We start from the raw sequence: 22,950 nt of genomic DNA, 5'->3' as shown, positions 1-22,950 counted from the left end.
TGACGTGATCCGATCTGCTCTGTCCCGCGCAGAACGTGGTGATGCTAATGAGCGACTTCGTGGACTGGCTGATCCCGGACATCCCCAAAGACATCAGCCTCCAGATCCACAAGGAGAAGATCATGATGGTGGAGCTCTTCATGAAGGAGGAGCAGGGCAAACGGCTGACCATGCGGGAAAACCACAACCTGGACAACTCCGCCGCAGACAGTCAGAGCCCGCCGCAGCCCCGCTCGCGACCCGTCTCGCACGCAAACTGCTCTTAAGCTCCTCGCTGCTGGGAGGAAAAAAAAGTGCAAACAAGCAAACAAGCAAACAGCACACCTGTACACAAACTGTAAATAAGTTAATCAGCTGCACGCCAGCTGTTCGAGGTTAGGACAGTCATCCATAAACACGTGGACAGGTTTTAATAATCAGCTTTTGCTGCGAAACATATTCACATTCCTTATTAAAGAACTGGTTGCCTCTTTTTAACACTTTTCCCACGTTAACATTTTACAGCACGACAGACAGCCATTGACCAAAAACTCAAATAATTGGACCAAACTCGCAGGATTCACAAAACGTTATTTATTGGATGTACTGTATTTTGAAAGGAACAAGCCATTCGCTTCGGATGACTCTGGGAAAATTCCTCGTCAATGAGATCATCATTCAGGACGTCCGAGAAAACAGAGCCAAACCCCACCTGCAACCTGATGAGTCACGCTTTGCCGCCTCTCCCACGGGACTTGAATGCAGCGTCTGTATGTTTAAATCCGTCCAAACGTCCTTCTGAGGAGACTTTCCTCCTGATATCTTACCGGTGAGATGAGGAGATTTTCCCTCCGGCTGTCAGCGTGTAAAGCTCAGACGGGCCTTTGTTTTTCTTTGCACAAATGCAGGAATTTAACGATGTACTTTTTTGAATATGCAACATGTTCAAGCACATGTGCTCCGGTTGCTGGGAGGTTTCGGCCTGCTGATTTGTACTTTTCTCTTGTGTACGAGCGTCGTTTGGCTCATTGTTACATTTTGAACAAACTGCCTGACAGTGGCGTTATTCCTGGAAGCACAAGTCACATTATTATTATTATTATTATTATTATTATTATTATTATTATTATTATTATTCATTCCAATGAACTGGAATTCTTAAAGCTGCAAATGGCGAGATTTAGAAAGTGATGTCATGCTCCCTCTCACCTGGCTGAGGTGTTGCACTGTAGAAACCCACTACATCTTCTGTTACACCGTTACAATCCTCGAGAGGAACATTTTCCGCACATTAAGGTGTAAAATGGAAATAATTCCTTAAAGCTGCAGCAGAACGAGCTAAAAACACAGCACTAACATATTAAAACCACCATCAGCAAACGTTTATTTACACATTCAGCACAGAGCGGCACTCTCTGATTAACCCTTTGAAAACTGGATCGACATCGCTTTTCTCGAGCTGCATTCAGATGCCTTTCCCAGGAATGTAAATCTTTATTGTCCGGAGCAAATTGGTTTGATTTCATGGGAAAAAAACAACAAGCAACTTGGCAAAAAAACGGCCCGCAAATTGCAGGATATTTATAGTTTTAGAACTTTGTTTAATTTTTTTAAAAAGTAGAACTATGTAATAATTAAATATTTAAAACTATTTTACAGAATTACTTTAATTTTTAAGCACCCTTTTTAGGTCATTTTCTTGTTTTGTTTTTCAGGACGTTTTCGTGTGTGTTTGTTTTGTGTTGTCTGTGTGTGTGTACGTGTGCTATTTCATGTCATTTTCTTGTACTTTTTTAAAATTGATTTCTTGTTTTTTCTGGGTCATTTCTTTTTAGGTTACTCTGCTTTCTTTCCTTTTTTTGAAAGATAAAAGATTTGCTCATGTTTTAAAGGGCTAACTTGTTAAAACTTTATCTGTTTTTTCTTTGATATTGAGCAAATAATAGTGTTTTTTGTTTTGTTTTGTTTTGGTTTTTTTAGACAAAAGTCTACTAGCTCCTGGAAACGAGGTTAATGCAACGAAGTTTGCAGACTGTAAAACCAAAATAATGAATTGAAAGACACTAAAACTCTCTGGTGAAACCTGCTGTGGCTGTTATCAGCCCATTAAATGGCTGTTTTCAGGAGCATCGACTTCAGGGCCTCACTCTGCCTCTTATAATCACGTTTATTGTTTGGCAGCGCCCTCTAGTGGCAGTAGTAATTTTGACAGATACGGCCGTTGCCATCTTGCGAGGGTGATTGATAGCCAGATTCTGCGCTGTAGCGATACCCGCCAAAACACCTGTCAGGTGCGAGCAGCAGTGTTGAATGCGAGCGCACCGATTGGCTATCACGGCATAATGAAATAACTCATTTAAACAGAACTTATCATAAACAACAAACACTCGAACAAACATCAGAGTGATGAAAACTTCCTCCAGTGACAGAAACCATCTTTGGGAAACATTTATTTGGCGTGTACGTTGAGTTTTTGGTTTGTCCCACTCACTAACATGAAGGGGCGGGCTTTATGACCTATACTGCTGTCAGACACCAGGGGGCGATCAAGACTGAAAAGCTTGACTTTGGGGTCATGTTGTCCACCTTTATATACAGTCTGTGTGCGCTAATGACGATCCTACAGCAAAGTTCACCTAAACCTCACCAACTACTTCATAATAGTTAACTGTTTAAAACCACCTGCTGGCCTGCTGGCAGGTGCAGTTTTGAATCATTACAACGGTGATAACAACTGATAAAGGTCATTTAATGGGCTGATAACATTTGAAGAGCTGCTGTGGAGCTGAGGGAAACTTCAGAGTTGTTGTTTACTCTCTGTGGGTTTTTTACTACAAGCGACACACTTAACACGACACATAGTGATGGTCGATATTTTACATTATTAGCTGCTATAATCGACAGGACTCTACATGAACGCCCATGCTGCTCTGTGTCTGCTGGATGTGTGAATACAACTGTTTGCAAACAAATTCGCCGTAACACTTAAAAAGTGATGTCAGTGTGTTTCAGCTGGCGTCTGCTGCCCCCCAGTGGCCACAAAACCAGTTAATACAGGTTTAAAGAGCTGCAAGGAAACAGGAGAATCCAGCATTTAATCTTTTGCTTCATTTGGTGTCTTTTGGATCAAAAACTGTGCGGTTTAATGATTTCACCTCACAGAGTTTCTTCAGACCAAATTCCTGTCATTTTTTATACAGTTTATCATCAGTCACTTTTGAACCATCGATGGGAAAAGTTGCCGTTTTAAAGATCCCAGAAGAAGACGAGTAAATGTTTTAGTATCGCTGATTAAAACTATAAAAGCCATTCAGACCTTGTATATCGTGAAGGTGCTCGGCTTTATTTGTTAGCGGGTTTTGCTGAGTATAAAAACGTATGATCGATTTAAGGTTGTGCACTGAAAACCCAAACTATAAGGATAGTTTGGATTTTTGAAGTGAGCTTGTATGAGTGACTCCTCCATCGATCGGATATTACAAACAGTGGACGTCAGCCAGAACGCCCTCAGTTTGAGGAAGCAGGCTGGAGTCCAACATGTGCACGTGGTCAGCAACAAAATATATTTTAATCGCCTAAAAAAACCCATCAGCATCAGTTCAAGTGTGCGCTGTATTTAGAATATTTTCACGGCTTTATCTTTTTGTTCGACGGTGATTTCCAACAGGAAACTTAAGCTGCTGTGTTGCTCTTTTCAAAGCCAGACTCCATTTACAAAAACAGGAATTTTACATCGCTGAGCGCAGGAGCTGCTGGTCTGCTGCTCCCTGCTCTGTTAGTTAGTTCGTGTTTTTATGTGACTTTGGCATTAAAAGGTTGTTTGTTGTAAGTTGGGTTTCACCAAATTCACACATGAAGACAAAATGACTAACTGACAGAAGCAGCAGTCGACCAGCAGCTCCTAAAACCTAAAATGACTGTTTTTGTCAGTGGAGTCTGGTGGCTCTGACGAGAGCATACAACTGAAGACATTTAAGGATTTCCCGTCTGAACTGTCTGACTGACTAAAAAGGTAAAGCAGTTAAAATACTCTCAATATAGCACAGATGTAAACTGATATTGATTTTTTTATAGATTTTTTTTTTAGGTGTGATTATTTTTAGGTGGCTAAAATATGTTTTGTTGCTGACTCCGTCAACAGCAGTTCAGTGTTTAGCTTCAGTGCCAAACTCATTCAGTTCAGCTCAGTTCAATTCAGTTTTATTTTATTATAAAGCCTATTATCACAAATCACAGTTTGCCTCAGAAGGCTTTAAAGCATACATCTCTATGTTCTTGGACCCCCGCAGCGACTAAGGAAAACTTCCCGAAAAAAAACCTTTAACAGGTGAAAATATAGTAGAAAACTCATACAAACCTATTTCCAAATTTTCAAACTATCCCTTTAATGTGTTCATGTGGAAGAGCCTGAGCAAGTTGGCTTCATTTCTTTAAAAACACAGGAAGAAGGCAATGAGCATTTAGCAAGAATTTGCTCAAAAAATAGCAAAAGTAAATAAGAAAATGACCTGATAATTAGAAAAGAAAAGTAAAAATGAGCAAGTTCATGATCTAAAAAAAAACGTGCTAAAATAAAAAAGATTTTTTTCTGTAACATAATTGTAAGTATATGATTATAGTAATCTTAGATATAGATTTGTTTGTTTGATCTCTGCTAATTCCTATAATTTTCTCTCTTTTTTAAAAGTAATTTTCACGTTTTATCATTTTCTTGCTTATCTTTTTCCCATTTTTGAAAGAAATCAAACAGATTTGTCCAGGTTTTCAAAGGGTTAAATGCTTTTGAAAGGTATCTCAGTGCAGCACAAGAAAACTGATGTCGATCCATGTAGTAAGGGGTTAATGTCACGTGTACATATACATGTGCATGCATACAGTGTGTGTCTTTGTGCTCATATAATAACATAAAAATTGCATTTTTGGAATCCTGGGATTTAGGATTATTGCGGTATTTAAAATAACGTGAGATTGTAATTTCTCTGGCGTCTCGCTCGAGGGCAGTGACAGTTTTACTGACTCTCATCCTGCCTTATATCCTCCCTGCTGCCACACAGATTCCCAAAATCCTCCCTGGCTCATCCGAAATCTCCATTTAGCAGTTTTCATACAACCAGTGGAACCAGGAAAGGCCGCACTCTTTCTGCATTTTATTATCATGCCTTATATTAACCCTCTATGGTACACATAATGATGCCAGTTGGTAAAAAAAAATGTTTTTAATGTTGTTTTTTGTCATAAAATAATAAAGTTAGTGAGTTAGATATTTATTTTGAGCATGCCAAATAAAATAGGAGAACAGCATAAAGTATAAACAAGAAAAACAACATATATTTCATAAACAAAAGTTAAGTATTTCATGTCCAAAGAGGTTTGAAATACTTCCCTGTTTTTTATTCAATATTATAAAAAAATATTAATATGTTATTCAATATTCAGCGTACATACCGTGATCTAACCAAATAAATATAATGTAAGGAAATTTTTTTAAAAATATGTCAGGGTAGGTTTGCTTCAATTGTGATTTTTTTCTTTTTTTAAGATTGTAAAATGACTGAAAAAGATGTTTTCAGATCTTTTTTGTGGAGAGTTGGGGATGATGGAGCTGAATTGTGAAGAAGACCCCAAAAAAGGGACACAACAGAAATTCACGTTACAATATAAACTATTGTTTTCTTTCGGACCCCGGCTCTTTTTTCAGGTGTTAATGCACAGTTGAGGATGTATTGTGCTAAAATGTTACTTTGAGGCTGCACGGTACCATAGAGGGTTAACCTCGTAACGTAGTTTGGCATTTTCCTAAAATCTTTAACTGTTCAAGCACAAAGACTGAATGATAATTTTCTTGTTTGTATTTATCAAACTGCAAAAACACGTGAGTGACTGGAGAACGTAAATGTACCGTCTCATCCATGTGTCAACCCCCCCCCCGCTGTAAATATATGAAACTACCCCAAAATTTAAGCCCTCACCCCAGACTGATAGAATGTACTCTAAATATTTTTTTTTAATTATCAGTGATGTATAATCACTTTAGGTCAAAATAGTGTATAACTGTGTATTTTTTTAGTGTCATGACGATGCATTTCTAAGTGCGTTTAATGTGTTGGGGGGGCCGCTGATCTTTCAGTGTCTTCGTTTGTTTTCATTATTTTAAGTACCAGATAAAATGGACCTACGCCGCTGTATCTTTGAAGGATGGCGGGAAAAACATCTCCCAGTAAAGACCACAAAATCCTCTCTGGGACGTGACTCGCTCCTCTGAGCAAAGACTGCACATTTTATTTTTTACCAAATCCTAGATTCTGTTCGTACGTAGGGTTGGCGTTGACATCAGTGACAGACGACGTACACTGCAGAGTTCAGTTTCCTCTGAATCTCTTATAACCGGAGGTCGCGTGTGAAGACCCCTCGATGTCCCTCACGAGGTCTCCTGTCGCCATGTTGTATTTACAGCACCAGTAAAACGCTGCGAGCTGTTGTGACATGCTGATATTTGTTGTAATGTACGTCAAAGCACATTTCAGGACATGCGTGAGTGTATATGCATGTGTAACCGACTCGTCTGTCTCGGAAACTTTGAGTCTTTTTTTTTTTGTTTGTTTAAACTAACTGCAAATAAATGAGAGATGAACTGCCTGGAGTTTAAACATTTATTAAATATTCATTGATTTCACTTCGTATTGGTACTTTGATTAATTGCACATTTGCAGCATTAAAGTACAACATATACTACAGTGAGTCTTGTACTTTTATCTTATTCTGTGGTAACGTCATGAAGAGCACTGGTTCCCAAAACGAAACCCCAGCAGAGGTCACCAAAGTGAGCGCGAGGAATTCTTGATTATCAGGGAACACAAGAAACTTTTTTTTAAATGTGTAATGTATATATATATATATATATACAGAGAGAGATGTGTACATATAGAGATAGATATAGATATGGATATAGATAGATAGATGTGTGTGTAAGTCAATGGATTTCCAAATATGTTTAAGCCATGTATGAAATTAATGAAAAAACGAATAAAAAGCTACATCATACATACATACATATATATATATATATATATATATATATATATATATATATATATATATATATATATATATATATATTCCCTGCACCTTATGTGTGACGTCATCCAGGTGTGCCTGAAAGCAGGTAAGACCCGAACAAACCGACAGCATACAGCAGCATCTTTGAGCAGATCTGATTTAACTAAACTTTTACATAATTTCACCTGAAACCCGCGAAGGAAAAAAAACTCCAAACTCACAAACACGCGGAAGTGAAAGTAAAAGTGACGTATTTCCGGGTTCGGGGACACGACAGACGGAGACATGAGCGCCCAACAGTTTAACTGTGTTTTACTGGAGATTTCCAACCATCTGTCCTCCGACCAGCTGGACAATCTCAAGTTTCTGTGCCGGGGCCTGGTCGGTAAACGGCAGATGGAAAACATCCGCACCGGGACGAAGCTGTTCGAGGTTTTAACGGAGAGAGGGAAGCTGGGACCGGGAAACACCGAGTTTCTGATCCGGATCCTCTCAGACGTCCACAGACAGGACCTGGTCCTCAGACTGAACAGCTGCGAGACTCAGTCTGGACCTAACGACGACCAGCCGGACCCGGAGGAGACAGGTGAGACACGCGGAGACACACGGAGACACGGAGCAGAGCCGCGGAGACACAGGGGCGGTCAACAGGAAACACAGGGCTCAAAGTTACTACAACACAACTACCAGACTACTATTACTACTACATCACTACTATTACTACTATTCTAGTATCACTACTACTATTACTAAGCTACTACTACGGTCATCTTTTCCTGTCACTGCCATAAGGCTACTGACTAAAAACAGGGGCGTCTCTAAGAGGTGGCCCCCCCATGGCCCCCTCACACATAGACACGTAAACATAAGTGTCATCTTTGACAGTGATGAATATTATCATAACTCACGGAATTTCTTAAATTATTTTCAAGTTATTTGATTTGTAACAAATGGTAGCCATGTATTTGTAATTCAGAATAATTGGTGAAATTTAAAAAAAGCATGTTTTAATAACAAAATGTTTAATCTTATGTAGACAGTAAATAAACATAGTTTAACCCTCTAAAACCTGAGAGCAACATCAGTATTCTTGTGTTTCGTTCACACGCTTTTCACAAGCTTTCTGACCCTTTGAAAAACTGAACAAATTAGTTTGATTTCTTTTGAAAACTTAGGGAACGAAGGCAATGAAAATGGGAAATGTCCCAAAAATTACAAGGATTTTTTCCTAAAATTAAACAAAGGAAAGGATGTTTATAAAATAAGTCAAAAATAAGGGAAATGTCCGGAAAACTATTTTCATAGTTAGAATAATATTATATTTAAAATTATGTTACAGAAAATAAAATATATTTATATTTTTTAAAAGTATATAAAAATATACTGCTTATTTTCAGATATTCTTTTCTAGTTCTAGTTTTTTTTTTTGGTTTTTTTTTTTTCAATGTCCCAAAAATTGCAATAATTTTTTAAAAATAAGCCAGAAATAGGGAGAAATGTCCGGAAAACTATATTTATAGTTATAATAATATTATTTTTAAAATTATGTTACAGAAAATATATTTAAGTTAGGTTTTTGACTTTTTTGTTGTTGCTTATTTTCAGGTAATATTCTTGAATGGTTTTTGCTTTTTTTTTTACCTATTTTTTGGGCCACATCTTCTGAAGTTGCCCCCCCCCCCACATGTTTTTGAGAGAAATAAAAACAATTTGCCCAGGTTTCAAAGAGTTAAACTAGATAAGATAATTGAAACAATTACAACAAACAGCACCAGTGAAGAAAAAGTATTGTATTTAGAATACAGAATAATTGGTTAAATTAATTTAAAAAAATGCAGGTTTTCGTACCCAAATGCTTAATCTTATGTAGATAGTAAATATTAGTTCTACGACAAACTCATGTTATAAATTCTAAGTATGAAAAAACAGGAAAAAAACTCTAGCATATGCTCCAAAAAGATTTACTCAGTACCTCCACACCTGTGACGTTCAGGCAATAGTCCTTCCTCAGACCATTGCCCAAAATGTCACAGGTGTGGAGGTACTGAATTTATTCATTTTTATATTCAAATTTTAAATTGACCTTATAAATAAACAAAAAAAAGTTGCTGGGGTTTTTTTTGTAAATGATGCTGACGGTTTCAGTTTTGATTAAACATTTGCTAAAGGCATTTAAGAGTTTTGTGTTGGTTTGTTATATTCCAAATTCCAAATATTGACAAATAATTTTTATTGTAAATGCACGTCGGTCCTAAATATCGGTTATTCTGAATCATCTTTTCTTTTGTTAACACTAAAATGAAGTTTGTATATTATTGTGTTGACTGTAAATAAGTGAAGTGAAGCTCTCTGAGCTGCTTTAGACAGCTGATCATGTAACCACCTACTTCTGAATCCAAACATCCAGAGGGGAAGTTGTTGGTTTTTTTTTTTTCTAAATTAGCCACAAACTATTTCCAGTTGCTGCCAAATCCCACCATGAGCCCGAAGACGTTGTTTGCGTTTTGCATCGAGATGCTTTGTTTCAGAGAAAGGTGTCACCCAAAATTAAACCCTCGATGTCTCCTCCTCCCTCGTCAGCCAAACTGGACACCGCCACAGACGTGATCACAGAGAATCTGGGAAGGAATTGGCGCAAACTGGGCCGCAAACTGGGTTTGACGGACGTGAAGCTGGAGTCCATCTCCAGGAGGCATCCCACCGAGCTGGATGAAACGGTGAGGGAGCTGCTGAAGGAGTGGAGGAAGAGTCGAGGAGCCGAGGCTCGCGCGGAGGAGCTGATAAAAGCTCTGAGAGCCTGCGAGTTCAACCTGACGGCCGATAAAGTGGAGGACAGACTCGCAGGACGCTGATGGAGATTTATTCATCAGATGAACTTTAGGAATTAAACTTTGATCAACCTTCAAGAGAAGAGATTCACTTTAAAGACAGCTATTCGCAGATATATAAAATTATGCAAAAAAATGATCTTTTGATTAATAAATCGACTTGCTGAATGTCAGAAAACATGATATGGAATTATGTTTTTATCAGAAGATAATAGATCGCCTAATAATCATCCAGCAATGTGGAGACTTCTGCAGATGGTTATAGACACTTTACAGAATAATGACTTATTTTCATTCTACAGCGTCTTTCAGACACAAACTAACAGAGTGTTTTACAGTAAAAATAAATAATAAAAGGAGATAAAATCCAAAACATATCTTAACCCTCTAAAACCTGAGAGCAACATCAGTATTCTTGTGTTTCGTTCACACGCTTTTACAAGCTTTCCGACTCTTTGAAAAACTGAACAAATTAGTTTGATTTTTGAAAACTTAGGGAACGAAGGCAATGAAAATGGGAAATGTCCCAAAAATTACAAGAATTTTTTCCTAAAATTGTGTTTTGAAAACAAGGAAAGGATGTTTATAAAATAAGTCAAAAATAGGGGGAAATGTCTGGAAAACTATATTTATAGTTATAATAATATTATATTTAAAATTATGTTACAGAAAATATATTTAAAAATATTAAAATATTAATAAATATTAAAAAATATATATATAAAAAATATACTCATATATATATTTAGTTCTTGTTGTTGCTTATTTTCAAGTAATATTCTTACATAGTTTTTGCTTTTTTTTGCTTTTTTTTTGCTAATTTTTGGGCCACATCTGCTTGAGTTGCTTGTTGCCTTCCCCCCTAATGTTTTTGAGAGTAGTAAAAACAATTTGCCCAGGTTTCAAAGGGTTAAACTAGGTAAAATAATTGAAACAATTACAACAAACAGCACCAGTGACGAAAAAGTCATGAAATTATAGCACGTTTAAAAAAAAAGAAAAAAATTAAAGTAGAGTTTGAGCTCCTGTGCTGAGTGCAGGACGAGCCATCGAACGTATGAAACATTTTACGCCGGTTTTAGAGAAAATAAACAAGGATTTTGACGTCTGACCAGTCACAGAGTTTCAGGATTTAAGGAGGATTCTGGGATTTTGATGCTGTTTCTGCAGAGTCGCCCGTGAGACATAAGACGTGTCCCAATTCAGGGTCTGCTTTCGGAGGACGCAGCCTACGCGGTCTACGGAGGCGAATCCTTCGGAGGCACCTCCGAAGGCCGCATCAAGTCGTTAAATGGGACAGTCTAATTCGGAGGATTTCCTGGTCAGTCGTCAGTTGATTCCTGCTGTCAAGGTTCACCAGAGAGAGGAAATTATTATTTTTTTAATTTATATTTTTCTGGAGGAGGAGGAGAAGCGTCTCTGTCCGCGTCGTAAGCTGATTTGTCTCCGGTCCGTAGAGCCTCGCTCTCCTCTGCGGGGCGACAGCGCCGAGCTCGCTCTACATTTCTGTAGCTAGTATGTTAGGTGGCTGGCGTAATCGGCCTTCGAATGCAGCCTCCGAAGGATGCAGACACTGAATTGGGACACAGCTACAGTCCTTCCCTCTTTGACTGCACAGATACGAGGACACCAGACGCAACACATCGAACGCCATTACCTGTTTGATACTCAATCCAGTATAAAAAACACTTAAAGTCCTGTAATTTTTATTAGCGTCCAGTCACTGGACACGTGAATATATGAATAATAAGTTCTTAAAAAAATATAAGTGTAAAAATCAACTCAAATCAAAATCATCTGTTTCGCTTTCTGGTGAAAAGTTACTATTGTTTTTTGTTGTTTTTTTATTAGTTTGTTTAAATAAAACAAATACACATTGTGTTAATCAGAGTGGTACTGATCTCCACAGCTAACTTTCTGCCAGAAAATGAAGAAAAATATTTTACAAAATGTCAAAATCTGCTGCTCAGATTTTCTGAATCAGAATAAAATGAAATGAACAGGAAAAATTTGTGAGGGAAATTGCTTTATTTTCTGATCTGAAGCCACCAAATTGTTAACACGGATGATTTATTTTTATGTGATATGAAAACAAAATGGCATTAAAGTAAAAGCGTCTCATTAACCTCTCCAGAATCTACAAAGTACCTTTTGTGTGTTTTCTGTCATTTCATGAAACAATCAGGCAGCAGTCAGCGTTTGATGCTTTAGAAGCAGATTTATTGTTGTAGGACGACCTAAACTTCCCGAATCTGCTTCTTCGGCAGATGTCATCAAGTTGGCAGGTCAAAGGTCATGTTTCTGCCGAAGAAATACACATCATTAAGGAAGTGTTTTTAGAAGAAAAATGCAAAAGTGGGATCGATAGATGTTTGCTGTGCGAACATCAGATGTTACAATGTTGACTTAAATCTTAAAGTGATAGATGTAGATTTTGGAAGTGGGGCTGTATGAGATACTTATGTATAGTCAGTGTGTTACAAACAGTAGCTGTCGGGTGGCGCACTCCCGCTTTGTAGAAATGGACAGGATGCACACGGCACAGGGGTTGACAGAAAAACTTATTTTAAAATATAGTGGGTGCTGTATTTAGAGTATTTTTCATTGCTTTACCTCATCGTCACACAGCCTTTTACTTTGGCACTTCTCTGAACTTTTAATAATTTCTTGCTTATTTTTGGGCCATTTCTTGTTAATTTACTTATTGCCTTCCACTTGTGTTTCTGACAGATATCAGAATTTTCTCAGATTTTAAAGAGTTAAAATTTCAAAAGAAAGACTTTTCCTTTTTTAGTAGTGCCATGCTCGTTTAAATGTGGCCCTATAGCATGATATCTGTTTGAAAATGGCTGCAGTGACTTGACTCTGAGGTCAGTTGGGTATTTTTCATGTTTCTGTGTGTGTTTTTTTGATGTTTCTGTGTGTTCATCCACAGTTCACTTACAGCACTTGTAGAGCCTGTTCAGCCTGTCAATGTCGTTCTTGCTCATTTGGGTGGCCTGGCCGAATGACACGTTGCTGTTGGGAATGGGCACCATAGTGGGACGGTTGTTCTTGGAGAAGGCGTACCTGCAGGATCACAGATACCACAATGAAAAGTAGGTTGAGTTTGGATTTTATTACCAGGAGAAAAACAACCTCTGATACTGTTGCATTTAGTTCTTTAGTGTGATAATCCCCTCCCTGAGCTGCCACCTCATCGTGGTGGAGGGGTTTGCGTGTCCCAGTGATCCTAGGAGCTCAGTTGTCGGGGGCTTTATGCCACCCATGGCATACAGGTCCTAGGGGAGGGACCAGACAAAGTGTTGCCCACTTTGACTAAGAAAAATGGTCCGAAGTGTCCCTTGCCCGAACGCGAGTCAGCAGGGCCCCCCCCTGGAGCCAGGCCTAGGGGTGGGGCTCAATGGCGAGCACCTGGTGGCCGGGCCCGGTCGGGCACAGCCCGAAGAGGCGACGTGGGACCTCCTTCCAGTGGGCTCACCACCTGTAGGAGGGGCCAAAGGGGTTGGGTGCCATGTGAGTTGGGTGGCAGCCGAAGGCGGGGACCTTGGCGGTCCGATCCTCGGCTGCAGAAGCTAGCTCTGGATGTGGAATGTCACCTCTCTGGTGGGGAAGGAGCCTGAGCTGGTGCGCGAGGTTGAGAAGTTCCAACTAGATATAGTCGGCCTCACCTCGACACACAGCGTGGGCTCCGGAACCAGTCTTCTCGAGAGCGGTTGGACTCTCTTCCATTCTGGAGTTGCCACTGGTGAGAGGCACCGGGCAGGGGTGGCAATACTCGTTGTCGGACTTGTGGCGGCATGTCTTGGACACTCGGGTGAAGAGAGGGGCGGAGCTGTCAACCGATCACCACCTGGTGGTGAGTTGGCTCCGATGGTGGGGGAGGACACCGGTCAGACCTGGCAGACCCAAATGCATTGTGAGGGTCTGCTGGGAACATCTGGCAGAGTCTCCCATCAGAAGAAGCTTCAACTGCCACCTCCGGGAGAGCTTCGACCATGTCCCGGGGGAGGCGGGGGACATTGAGTCTGAGTGGGCCATGTTCTGTGCCTCCATTGCTGGAGTGCCTGTCGGGGCAGCAACACCCAAACCCGTTGGTGGACACTGGCAGTAAGGGATGCTGTCAAGCTGAAGAAGGAGTCCTATCGGGCCTTCTTGGCCTGTGGGACTCCAGAGGCAGCAGACAGGTACCGACAGGCCAAGCGGAGTGCAGCTACGGCGGTTGCCAAGGCGAAAACCTGGGCGTGGGAGGAGTTCAGTGAGGCCATGGAGAACGACTTCCGGATGGCTTCAAAGAGGTTCTGGACCACCATCTGGCATTTCAGGAGGGGGAAGCAGTGCTCTGTCAACACTGTGTATGGTGGGGACGGGGCGCTGCTGACCTCGACTCGGGACGTTGCGGATCGGTGGAAAGAATACTTCAAAGACCTCCTCAATCCCACCAACTGTGGAATTGTGGACTTGGAGAAGGCATTCGACCGTGTCCCTCAGCGAGTCCTGTGGGGGGTTCTCCGGGAATATGGAGTTTCAGACCCCCTGATACGGGCCGTCCTTTTTTAATTAATTCATGGCTCCTACATTTTCCAAAAAAAGGCTAGTAAGTCCGAAAATCTTAATGGACACTGATGGCAAGAACACGTGAATGTAAATGGCACAAGCATGTAGTTCTCCATACTTCTCATATTGCATGACAGAGTTGTAGTCATAAGGAGTTCCCTGGTTCAGAGTGGCAATCTTGTCGAAGTTGTACTCCATTCCTGCCGAGATGAGAGAAAATATGCACGATGTTAGGTCGCACATATACTGTTTTAAAGTAAAGCGAGAAAATCTGAATTTCAGTTACACAAACATGAGCTTTACAGGTGACAGAGAAGAAGGTGAAACTCAAACAACTAGACTATTTCTGCCTCTAAGACCACTTTAAAGTCATGCAACTGGAGGTGAGAAACTCTAACCATCGATGATGTTTTCCCAGTACACCCTGATGTGGTTGTCCCTGTCGGAGCGGGTCTGCTCGTGGTTGAAGCCGAGTGCGTGGAGCAGCTCGTGCTGGACGGTGCTGTGGTACAGACAACCCTGACGGCTCAAAGACACAGTCTGACCTCCACCCTGACGGCCCACGTAGGAGTAGCAGCTGATGACACAGAAACACAGAGCAGATTTAACAAATCATACAAGATATCACCAGATAGCTTCTCTGCAGAGCAAGTGTACATATGGTGCATCAATTCATAGCCTGGGCTATTATTTACTCAAGTCAACAGGCTTATATTTGGGACAGGCGTCTATATGGGACAGGCTTTTATTTCCTTTCACACGAAACTTGCTCATCAAAGATGTAAGTACAATCAAATTGTTTATTTAACCTTTTGAAACCTGGGTTGTTCAAAAACATGGGAAGAAGGTCAAGAGCAACAAAGAAATGACCAGAGAGGAACAAGAAATCTGTGATTAGTACAAGAAAATTACTGAAAAATTTGTTCCAAAAAAAGGTAAAAGACAATGTGGTGTATTATGCTCAGTTTCTTAAAGTTCCTAATTTGGTCAGGCAAGGAGGCCTCGAAGTTAGTGGTCTAGGGATGTTTAGGCCTGGAAGACAAGTGTGTAGAATACTGGCGCCAGGCTAGAAGTAATATGGAATAAGGCTCCTTCCAAATAAGGAGATACTTGTGGGGTTTTGTGATTGATCACAGCAGGTAAAGAGTTGCTTTACGGACAAATGTATTGATGCCTGTACGTATATAAGAGACTTGCATGAGCTGAAAGGGAGAGATTCGCATTGGTCCTGAATCCTCTCCCAGGCAGACCATGGGGCCTGGTGGATGCTGAACTTTGCTGCAATAAATTGATTATTATGCAACCGAGTCGGTGTCCGCGGAGGTTTCTTCATCTTCCACACATCATTGCTACTTAAGAAACAACTACAACAAGACATGACCTGAAAAAAAGCGTAAAAAGCTTTCTTGTTTACTAAACAGATAACATCATCTACTTTGGAGCTCACGGTTTCAGTAAAATTAGCTGAATGATTGAATTGTGAGAATCTTACCAAGCTAATGGTGTGTAGCTTGTCCATATTGACAAAAGTTAACATGTAGGTGATTAATGTGAGACATAAGCACCTAACTAAGGTTATCTCCAGCATTTAACCAACAACCCAGTTTTATCCAAAAAATGTCAATAAAAATGAACTGCATGGTAACAGAGCCTCTAATTGGGACGGGCCTTTATGTGTCGCCACACATGGCTAGTAAAAGAGACTGGGCATTTGATTTGGACTAGGCTTATATTTGAAGTTTCTATGGTAATATATGATATTCTGTATTCCCTTTTTTTCTACTAGTCACTGGCGTGACTCTAGCACTGAGTCGTGGACCTACAGTCAGACTCTTACCCGTTCCTGGACTCGATGCTCAGCCACTCGCGATCTCCTTCCCTGTAGGGTCTGAAATGGATGCAGGAGACGGCAGAGAAAGACTCAAGTCCACGAACAATGATGGACCTCTCACGGGAGGCTGAGAGGACAAATGAGGCAGGTTAATAATATCACTTTTTTTTAAAACTGCTTTAAGTTGTGTAATCGAGCTGTATGATACATTGTGGTTCTATATTTTTTGTAGAAACAAGTTTTATTAGTTTTATTATTACGCCATCATTATTTCTCCAAAAATAAATAAATTAATTAATTTAATTAAATCATTATTAGTATGAGTATTATTATTAATATGCATTTTCCTGTCTCTTCATGTTGGTTGATGATGGTTTCATTTATAACACAGTGACATGAATTATAAAATTATCATATGATTTGTTTGTAAAAAAAAAAATGTTTTTTTTTAAATTTCTAACATATGGGTGTATTTAACTTAAGCCTACATAATAACAAAGAACAGTCTCATTTAGTTGCACAAAAAATATCAGATATTTATTAAAATAATTTAACTAAATTAGCTGTTAGTTAAAAAGGAAATCTGTCATTCCTAAAAGAAAAAAATCTAAATCCAACAGTCGGGGCTTACAGTAGTGGTTGGCGATGTAGTAGGGGATGTAGACCTTCCCATCGGTCCACTTGAGCCACAGGCAGCCTCTGGAGGTGCAGGGGTCTGCGTTTCTGTCAGCCAAAGACTTGACAGCGATGTCTCCTCCGATCAGGGTGGGCTCATCCAGGTCAGGGGCTGCACAAAAAAGTGTATATAGTGTGAAATAAATAAGGAAATGGATGGGGTCTTAATAAGTTTTGAGTTATAACATATCAATAAATCCATCATAGCTATGCAGTTTAAAAGAAAAAGAATATCGACTTTGGATTTGAATTCACCTCAACTACCTGACTGTAATATTTGATAAGTGAGAGGCATTGTCTTGGATGAAACAGCTGATAGTCTGAGGGCAGGGCAGTCAGATAATTGAGCTGTTGTACAAACTGACTGCAACTGACACTAAAATCCTATGTAAAATTTGTCAAGATGATGTTACTTTCAAAAATCCACACTGTAAAATGTCACAAGTTGACCTTACTTAAAATAATCCTGAAAAACGATTGCCTTGAAAAAGGACAGTAAATATAACTACAACTCTTAATTTATGTTGATATGTGATTAACATTAAAAAGTGGTATTGCCATGTTCTTTTTAAGTGTTAGCAACTTAAATAAACCAACTTAGTCTGACTCAACATGACAAAGAAGAAAGATGATTTTGCCAATGATGAATTTAGGAGATCTGCAAGTTCTGTTTTGTGAACATGTTTAAGAAAATAAAAATTTGATCTACTAGTTTTCAATATATAGCACAGTAAACTTGGTTCACTGATGTTGCTAAATCATAGAAAGACTTATTTACTTAAACTTGTCAATTTTAAGTTTCAGTAACTTCACAAAATTCAGTAAAAATAACTAAATTTTAAGTAAACTTAACAATTTGATGAATAATAACAAAATAAGACTCATAGTTATATTTAGTTTTTCAAGGCAATCGGGTTTCATTGATTTAGTTAAATCAACTTTACAGAGTGTAGGAAACAGATTGCCGTAAAAAATGTAAGTAAGTAAGTAAATATAACTATTAATCTTAATTTATGTTTATTTAATAGCAAACTGTTGAGTTTACTTAAAATCTAGTTATATTTACTCTTTTTTTTTAAACATTGTTGCAACTTAAAAATTACAAGTTTAATTAAATCAGTCGTTCTAAGTTTTAGCAATTTCAGTAAACCAAGTTTTAGTTTATATATCTGTATTCTGCTGGTTGCACTCTAGTCAATTATAATTGCATTTTATTATACATGTTAAGAAAATAGCACACGCAGTCTTCTAACTTCATCATTGGAAAAATCCTCTTTGTCATCATCAAGATAAGTCAGGCTAACTTGATTTACTGAAGTTGCTAACACTAGGTAATTTCACTTGTCATTTTTAATTTGCAACAACTTCACAAAATTAGGTAATTGCAGTTACATTTCAAGTAAACTCAATACTGAGTAGTAAACATAAATCCAAATTTATAGTTATATTTACTTGTACTTAAGTGATGTTTGTGCCATCCTCACTTCTGCACCACTGCTGCTGTTCGTTTAATATGAACAATGTTTCCTTTTTTGTATTTGAAACAGGTAATACAAATGCAGGTAGACTGTCTCCTCTTTAACAAAATAATTAACTTTTAGTAAGAAATACTCCTCTGATATATCTGGATTTAGTTAAATTATAATTTATATGCTTGCAAAACAAAATGTTGCATTCAGTGAAAGCATTTTTAAATTTATTTGTCATGCAATACGGACACAACAACATGGTTATGGTCTTACTAAGGTTCGGAAACTGAAACAAAACAGTTACGTTTTTATGGGAAAGCTTTACGCACTGCGGTCTCTGTTTGCTCTCTCCAGCAGTTCACCAACAGAAAGCTCCCTGGCTGTGTCCTCCTCGAGGGTAGCAACCTCTGCAAAACAAATGATAGCACAATCAAAACATTTGTGATATAAAAAATAATGTTACAATATACAATATGTGGTAAATAAGCAGCAAAGGCAGGATTGCCTGCATTTGTAAAAGAAATTCTTTCCAGACTTATGAATGTAAAGTTAATTCAGTGTATAAAAAGGTGATTAACTGGCTGTAATTTTGAGCATCCTACCCTTATTTTACAGTCATTAACATAAATTACATCAACATTATAATAAAGTTAAATTTATTCCAGTATTCTACAGTAGAATGTGAGGTTTTCGGTGTAATATTGGCTGCAAAAAGCATCAAGGTTTATAGCATTTTGCTTTCTTTTTCCAAATATTCTGTACATTACTGCAAGAATTTTGTCGTATTTTTACAGCTATTTGTTACAGTATGGGAAAATTTGTTACAGTGAATGTTGCAGTAAAAGTACAGCTGAATTCTAACAGTAATGTGCAGTTTTTCCAAAATACAGTAAAATACCATATATGTTGGTGCTTTATGGAGCTGATATTACACCGTAAACCACACAGAATTATGTAATCATTTCACAAAAATATATTGATAATGTAATTTATGAAGTGACACTGGAAAATAACTGTTGGATGCTGGCAACTACAGCTGCCAGTAGTTTACGATAATTTTAGGAGAAAATTTGTTGCAGTGATGGATAGTTATTACTTTTCATACTTTCATCAAATATCTAATAGCTATAAAAGGAGATTCTGCCACATTCGAAAAATATAAAACGCTTTTCTTTTACTGGTCAGTTTTTGCTTAAAGATGGATAAAAGTGTCAATAATAGATTCTTACCTTCCTGCATTCAGCAACAGTAACATGGAAAAGAAGAGCAGGATACAGTATTACTGAAGACACCAGAAAACACATTTGTTTTTGTTTTTTTTGTTTTTTTTTAGACTGAGAGATAAATCCAGCCCTTAACCTTTTAGTTAACACGCTGGGTAATAGTATATAAATTGTGAAAAAAAAAAATCATCATCAGGATTCATTTAAAAATAACTTTTATTTAATTAATATTGAACACAATGGGGCTCCATATATTTCAGCATTTTAGAGGCAGTGTGGATAAAAAGAGAAGATATGTATTGTTTGTAACTTTATAGCCATTATGCATTAATTTCCATGTATTTATGCAAATTTTCTCTGTCTTTTTTCAGTCAGTTTCCATGTCAGACTTAAATACATGGGATTTAATTAGGGAGCTGGTTGTCCCTAGTAGTTGGTTAAACATGAACTTAACATTTCCTCTATTAATGTCACTCCCTCTGGTTAAATCTGCTCAAAATGTAGCTTCAACCTAAAAACCCATTTTAAATAACATCATTTTTTATTAATAATGTCATGGGTTTTATTTTATTTTCCATATTATTTTGTTCATTCTGTGCATTCAATTCTTATCCTTAATTTATCTTTTTTTATTAGTATTATCAAGCATGTTTTATTTATGTGAAGATGCATTCTATGTATTCTATTCTGATTTTATTTTATTTTTACAAGCGTTTTGTTCTGATTTTATGTCTTTGTCTTTTGGTGTGAAGCACTTGGTGCTATACAAATAAAGTTTATTATTATCATTATTATTATTAGTAGTAGTAGTATTAGTAGTAGTAGTCTTAAGATAAAAGCTCTGTAACTTGATTTTTTAATTTCTTTGGTGTGTCTTTTAGCATATTAACATTTATGATATTAATTTCTGTTTGGGCCCTATGCAGGCCCTCATGTCACGTCAGAGAGACGAGATGGTTCTGGATCATTTTTACCTCAGCCCAGGAAGAGGAGACCAGCAGCAGGGTCACCAGAGACCAAGAGAAAACCAGCATGGCTGCAACAGACCTGCAATAACCAGAGAGAATGAAGAGAACGGAGATGACATGAAAACATAAATTATACTTTAAAAGAAAACAAACACAACTAAACTATGCCATCATAACATATAATCCATCTAGACAATATTGCTCTGTAAGCAGGCTGAGGCTTTAAACGTCACCTAAACTGTGCTTGAATGATGGAGTGTGTGGCGATAAAGGACGATGTTGTTCTTACCTGAGAGCCTGAACAGAGAATGTGTTGCTGTGAACAAGTGAGAGTTTTTATACTGTCTGTGTACTCCAAGGACAAATAAACAACATGATCAAAATACACAAACACAACAGCACACCTTTATCACTGTTAATGGAAACTCCTGAGTCCTTGCAGCCTGTGAGAAACATTGCGTCTGTCCCAGGTGTGTCAGTGGGTGTGTGCATGGTGTACAGAGCTGCCTGTGCAAATAAACATAAATCCCTTACAATTCAATAAAAGTTATGGAAAAGCCAAAAACATACATGTGATTGATGATCCACTAGATGTTGAAGCTTCCCTGCATGGATTTGCTCCCATTCAGTAACAACAGGAGCACTGGAGAGGTCCAACACTGATGTTATGTAACAATGCCTGGCTCAGAGATTTTTTAAGTTCATCCCAAAGGTGTTCAATGGTACATAAGCCAATATTATTTAAATTTTTATTTCGAGATAACAAAGTGTGTTTGCTCATGATGACAGGTACATCTATGCTGATTCTTGAGAAAACAAAATGCCAATTTCTTGAGATAATGAGGTAATTTGTCAGAAGAAAATAAAATGTTTTCTTTAAATCGCAAGATAGTGATGGACAACCCAAAATTGACTGTCTGGTCCATTTGATCATTGATTTCATAAATCTATCAGTTACACTCTTTACACTATTGTCTTAACTTTTGTCTAAAAATTGTAGGTGATTTTACAATACATACATTTAAATGCTGTTTTCTCAAAATTTGTATTTTATACTCTAAGCCAAAAATCTCAACTGCAGCAGCACTTAAATACACCAAACTTCATAATTCTACTGTTGTCTATATTATTAAGGTTTTTACAGAGGACCTAGCTGATATGTCATTCATAGCTTGATTTATAAAACATTTTATTCCTTAGAACATGGTCAAAATAGATTTTTTATGGCTGTTTTATATAGATAGATAGATAGATAGATAGATAGATAGATAGATAGATAGATAGATAGATAGATATTAGTATGTACTATTATATCACACATAGCACATACAATAATACTAAAATCAAACAAGAATTTTTAACCTAACTTTATCTAAAGTTCAGATGTCTGCTCTGGCAATGTATGTACAGTAGAACATATTTAATCAGATAATGTATTTTAAATATTTGAACATAAAATTTCAGATAATTCATTATATAAAAAATAATTGTCTCAATGTTAATATACAGATAGATATATTACTTCAGGTTGTATCATGATATGGTGCGCTTTTAAAAAAAATATATGCGGCCTTTTGCTTTCTAAATGGTGTTTTACTTTGTCGTGGTTTAAGAAGTATTTTAAATATGGTTTATTATTGGTGTTAAAGTTTAATGGCACTTTGCTTGTTTAGCTGTCAGCCAATCACGAGGCCGGAAGGTCAGGTGGTCAGTCATGGCGAACAGAGCTCGAGAGACGCTAAGAGGAGGAGAGAGCAGCGAACAGCGACGAAGAAAAAGTACTAAATAGTGAGCCGAAAATGTCTGACCCTAAACACGGGAGCATACACAGTCTGTGGTGCTAGTTTCGTAACCGTGTATGGCGGTAAAATACGTTTTTACAAAGTAACGCGCCGGAAAAAGCGAGTGGACTGTTTAGCCCGCTAGCATCTAAAGCTAGCTAGCACCGACGTTAGCTCGCTAGCTGTTAGCTTCGTTAGCAGTTTAAATTAACGGTCGGCGGATCGAGAGAGAAACGTTACATCTGAAGAGGACAACATTTCACCGCGGGACTCGGCGCTTGGACATCTGCTTTTGTTTTTTAGGTATCGGCCTTTGGATTTAACGCGGTGTTTTGTTCTTGTGTGAAGGACCTTGTGAGACATCGGCAGTTGGTTCACCGACCCCGGACAGGACCCGGATGGTGCGGTAAGATTTCGTAACGTTACTCGCTAAACGGTTTGCTAAAATTGTATTCGGAGTGGCTCTAGTCGTGGTTACTAACCCTTTCATTGTCATTTATAAACATGACAGTTTTTTTTGCTTTGTTGTTCTGGCGTTAGTCAGGGGCGTAACACCAAATTTTGGGCCCCATGCATAAGAAGT

The 22,950-nt window shown here is 38.2% G+C and overlaps 4 protein-coding genes across 7 annotated transcripts in view; 2 read left to right on the top strand and 2 right to left on the bottom strand.

The window, feature by feature from the left end:
• Positions 1 to 6,652, top strand: part of ano1a (anoctamin 1, calcium activated chloride channel a) — a 99,048-nt gene extending 92,396 nt beyond the window's left edge. For all 3 annotated transcript variants that reach the window (XM_088085677.1, XM_088085610.1, XM_088085653.1), the window contains one exon: positions 33 to 6,652. In XM_088085677.1, the coding sequence (XP_087941803.1) occupies positions 33 to 266 (234 nt within the window). In that variant the 3' untranslated portion in view covers positions 267 to 6,652. The remainder of the gene's footprint in view (positions 1 to 32) is intronic.
• A 603-nt stretch (positions 6,653 to 7,255) lies between these two features.
• Positions 7,256 to 22,950, top strand: part of fadd (Fas (tnfrsf6)-associated via death domain) — a 40,778-nt gene continuing 25,083 nt past the window's right edge. Inside the window, exons 1-2 of one of the 2 annotated variants that reach the window (XM_088086085.1) lie at positions 7,276 to 7,621; positions 9,616 to 10,046. In XM_088086085.1, the coding sequence (XP_087942211.1) occupies positions 7,321 to 7,621; positions 9,616 to 9,887 (573 nt within the window). In that variant the 5' untranslated portion in view covers positions 7,276 to 7,320 and the 3' untranslated portion in view covers positions 9,888 to 10,046. Of the gene's footprint in view, positions 7,622 to 9,615; positions 10,047 to 22,950 lie in introns of those variants that run through there. The other variant, XM_088086086.1, reaches the window with a different exon arrangement.
• LOC148190340 (uncharacterized) overlaps positions 12,062 to 22,950 on the bottom strand; it is a 46,199-nt gene continuing 35,310 nt past the window's right edge. The window contains exon 13 of the mRNA XM_088085725.1: positions 12,062 to 12,164. Within this exon, the coding sequence (XP_087941851.1) occupies positions 12,163 to 12,164 (2 nt within the window). The 3' untranslated portion in view covers positions 12,062 to 12,162. The remainder of the gene's footprint in view (positions 12,165 to 22,950) is intronic.
• LOC121964165 (hatching enzyme 1.2-like) lies at positions 12,800 to 20,673 on the bottom strand. The gene is made up of 8 exons (XM_088086112.1): positions 20,593 to 20,673; positions 19,625 to 19,628; positions 18,725 to 18,802; positions 16,883 to 17,038; positions 16,258 to 16,378; positions 14,819 to 14,997; positions 14,539 to 14,620; positions 12,800 to 12,932 (listed from the first exon to the last, which is right to left on the bottom strand). Exons 1-8 carry the CDS (start codon positions 20,650 to 20,652, stop codon positions 12,800 to 12,802), a joined length of 813 nt encoding a protein of 270 aa, XP_087942238.1. The 5' UTR covers positions 20,653 to 20,673.

This window comes from Plectropomus leopardus, chromosome 1 (genome assembly GCF_026936395.1).
Source record: "Plectropomus leopardus strain MGB_pleo_1.0 chromosome 1, ASM2693639v1, whole genome shotgun sequence".
NCBI classification, from domain to species: Eukaryota; Metazoa; Chordata; class Actinopteri; order Perciformes; family Serranidae; genus Plectropomus; species Plectropomus leopardus.
Note: the sequence above shows the minus strand (reverse complement) of the source record. Positions and strands in the feature narration are given on the sequence as shown.

Bases quoted from the DNA above. Each gene is read 5' to 3' on its own strand.
- LOC121964165 (XM_088086112.1), bottom strand. From the start codon at position 20,652: ATGCTGGTTTTCTCTTGGTCTCTGGTGACCCTGCTGCTGGTCTCCTCT. The intron at 16,379-16,882 runs GTAAGCCCCGAC...TTGTCCTCTCAG, and splicing joins CTACATCGCCAACCACTACT to CCTCCCGTGAGAGGTCCATC. The intron at 12,933-14,538 runs GTATGGAGAACT...GTGATCCTGCAG, and splicing joins TCTGTCATGCAATATGAGAA to GTACGCCTTCTCCAAGAACA.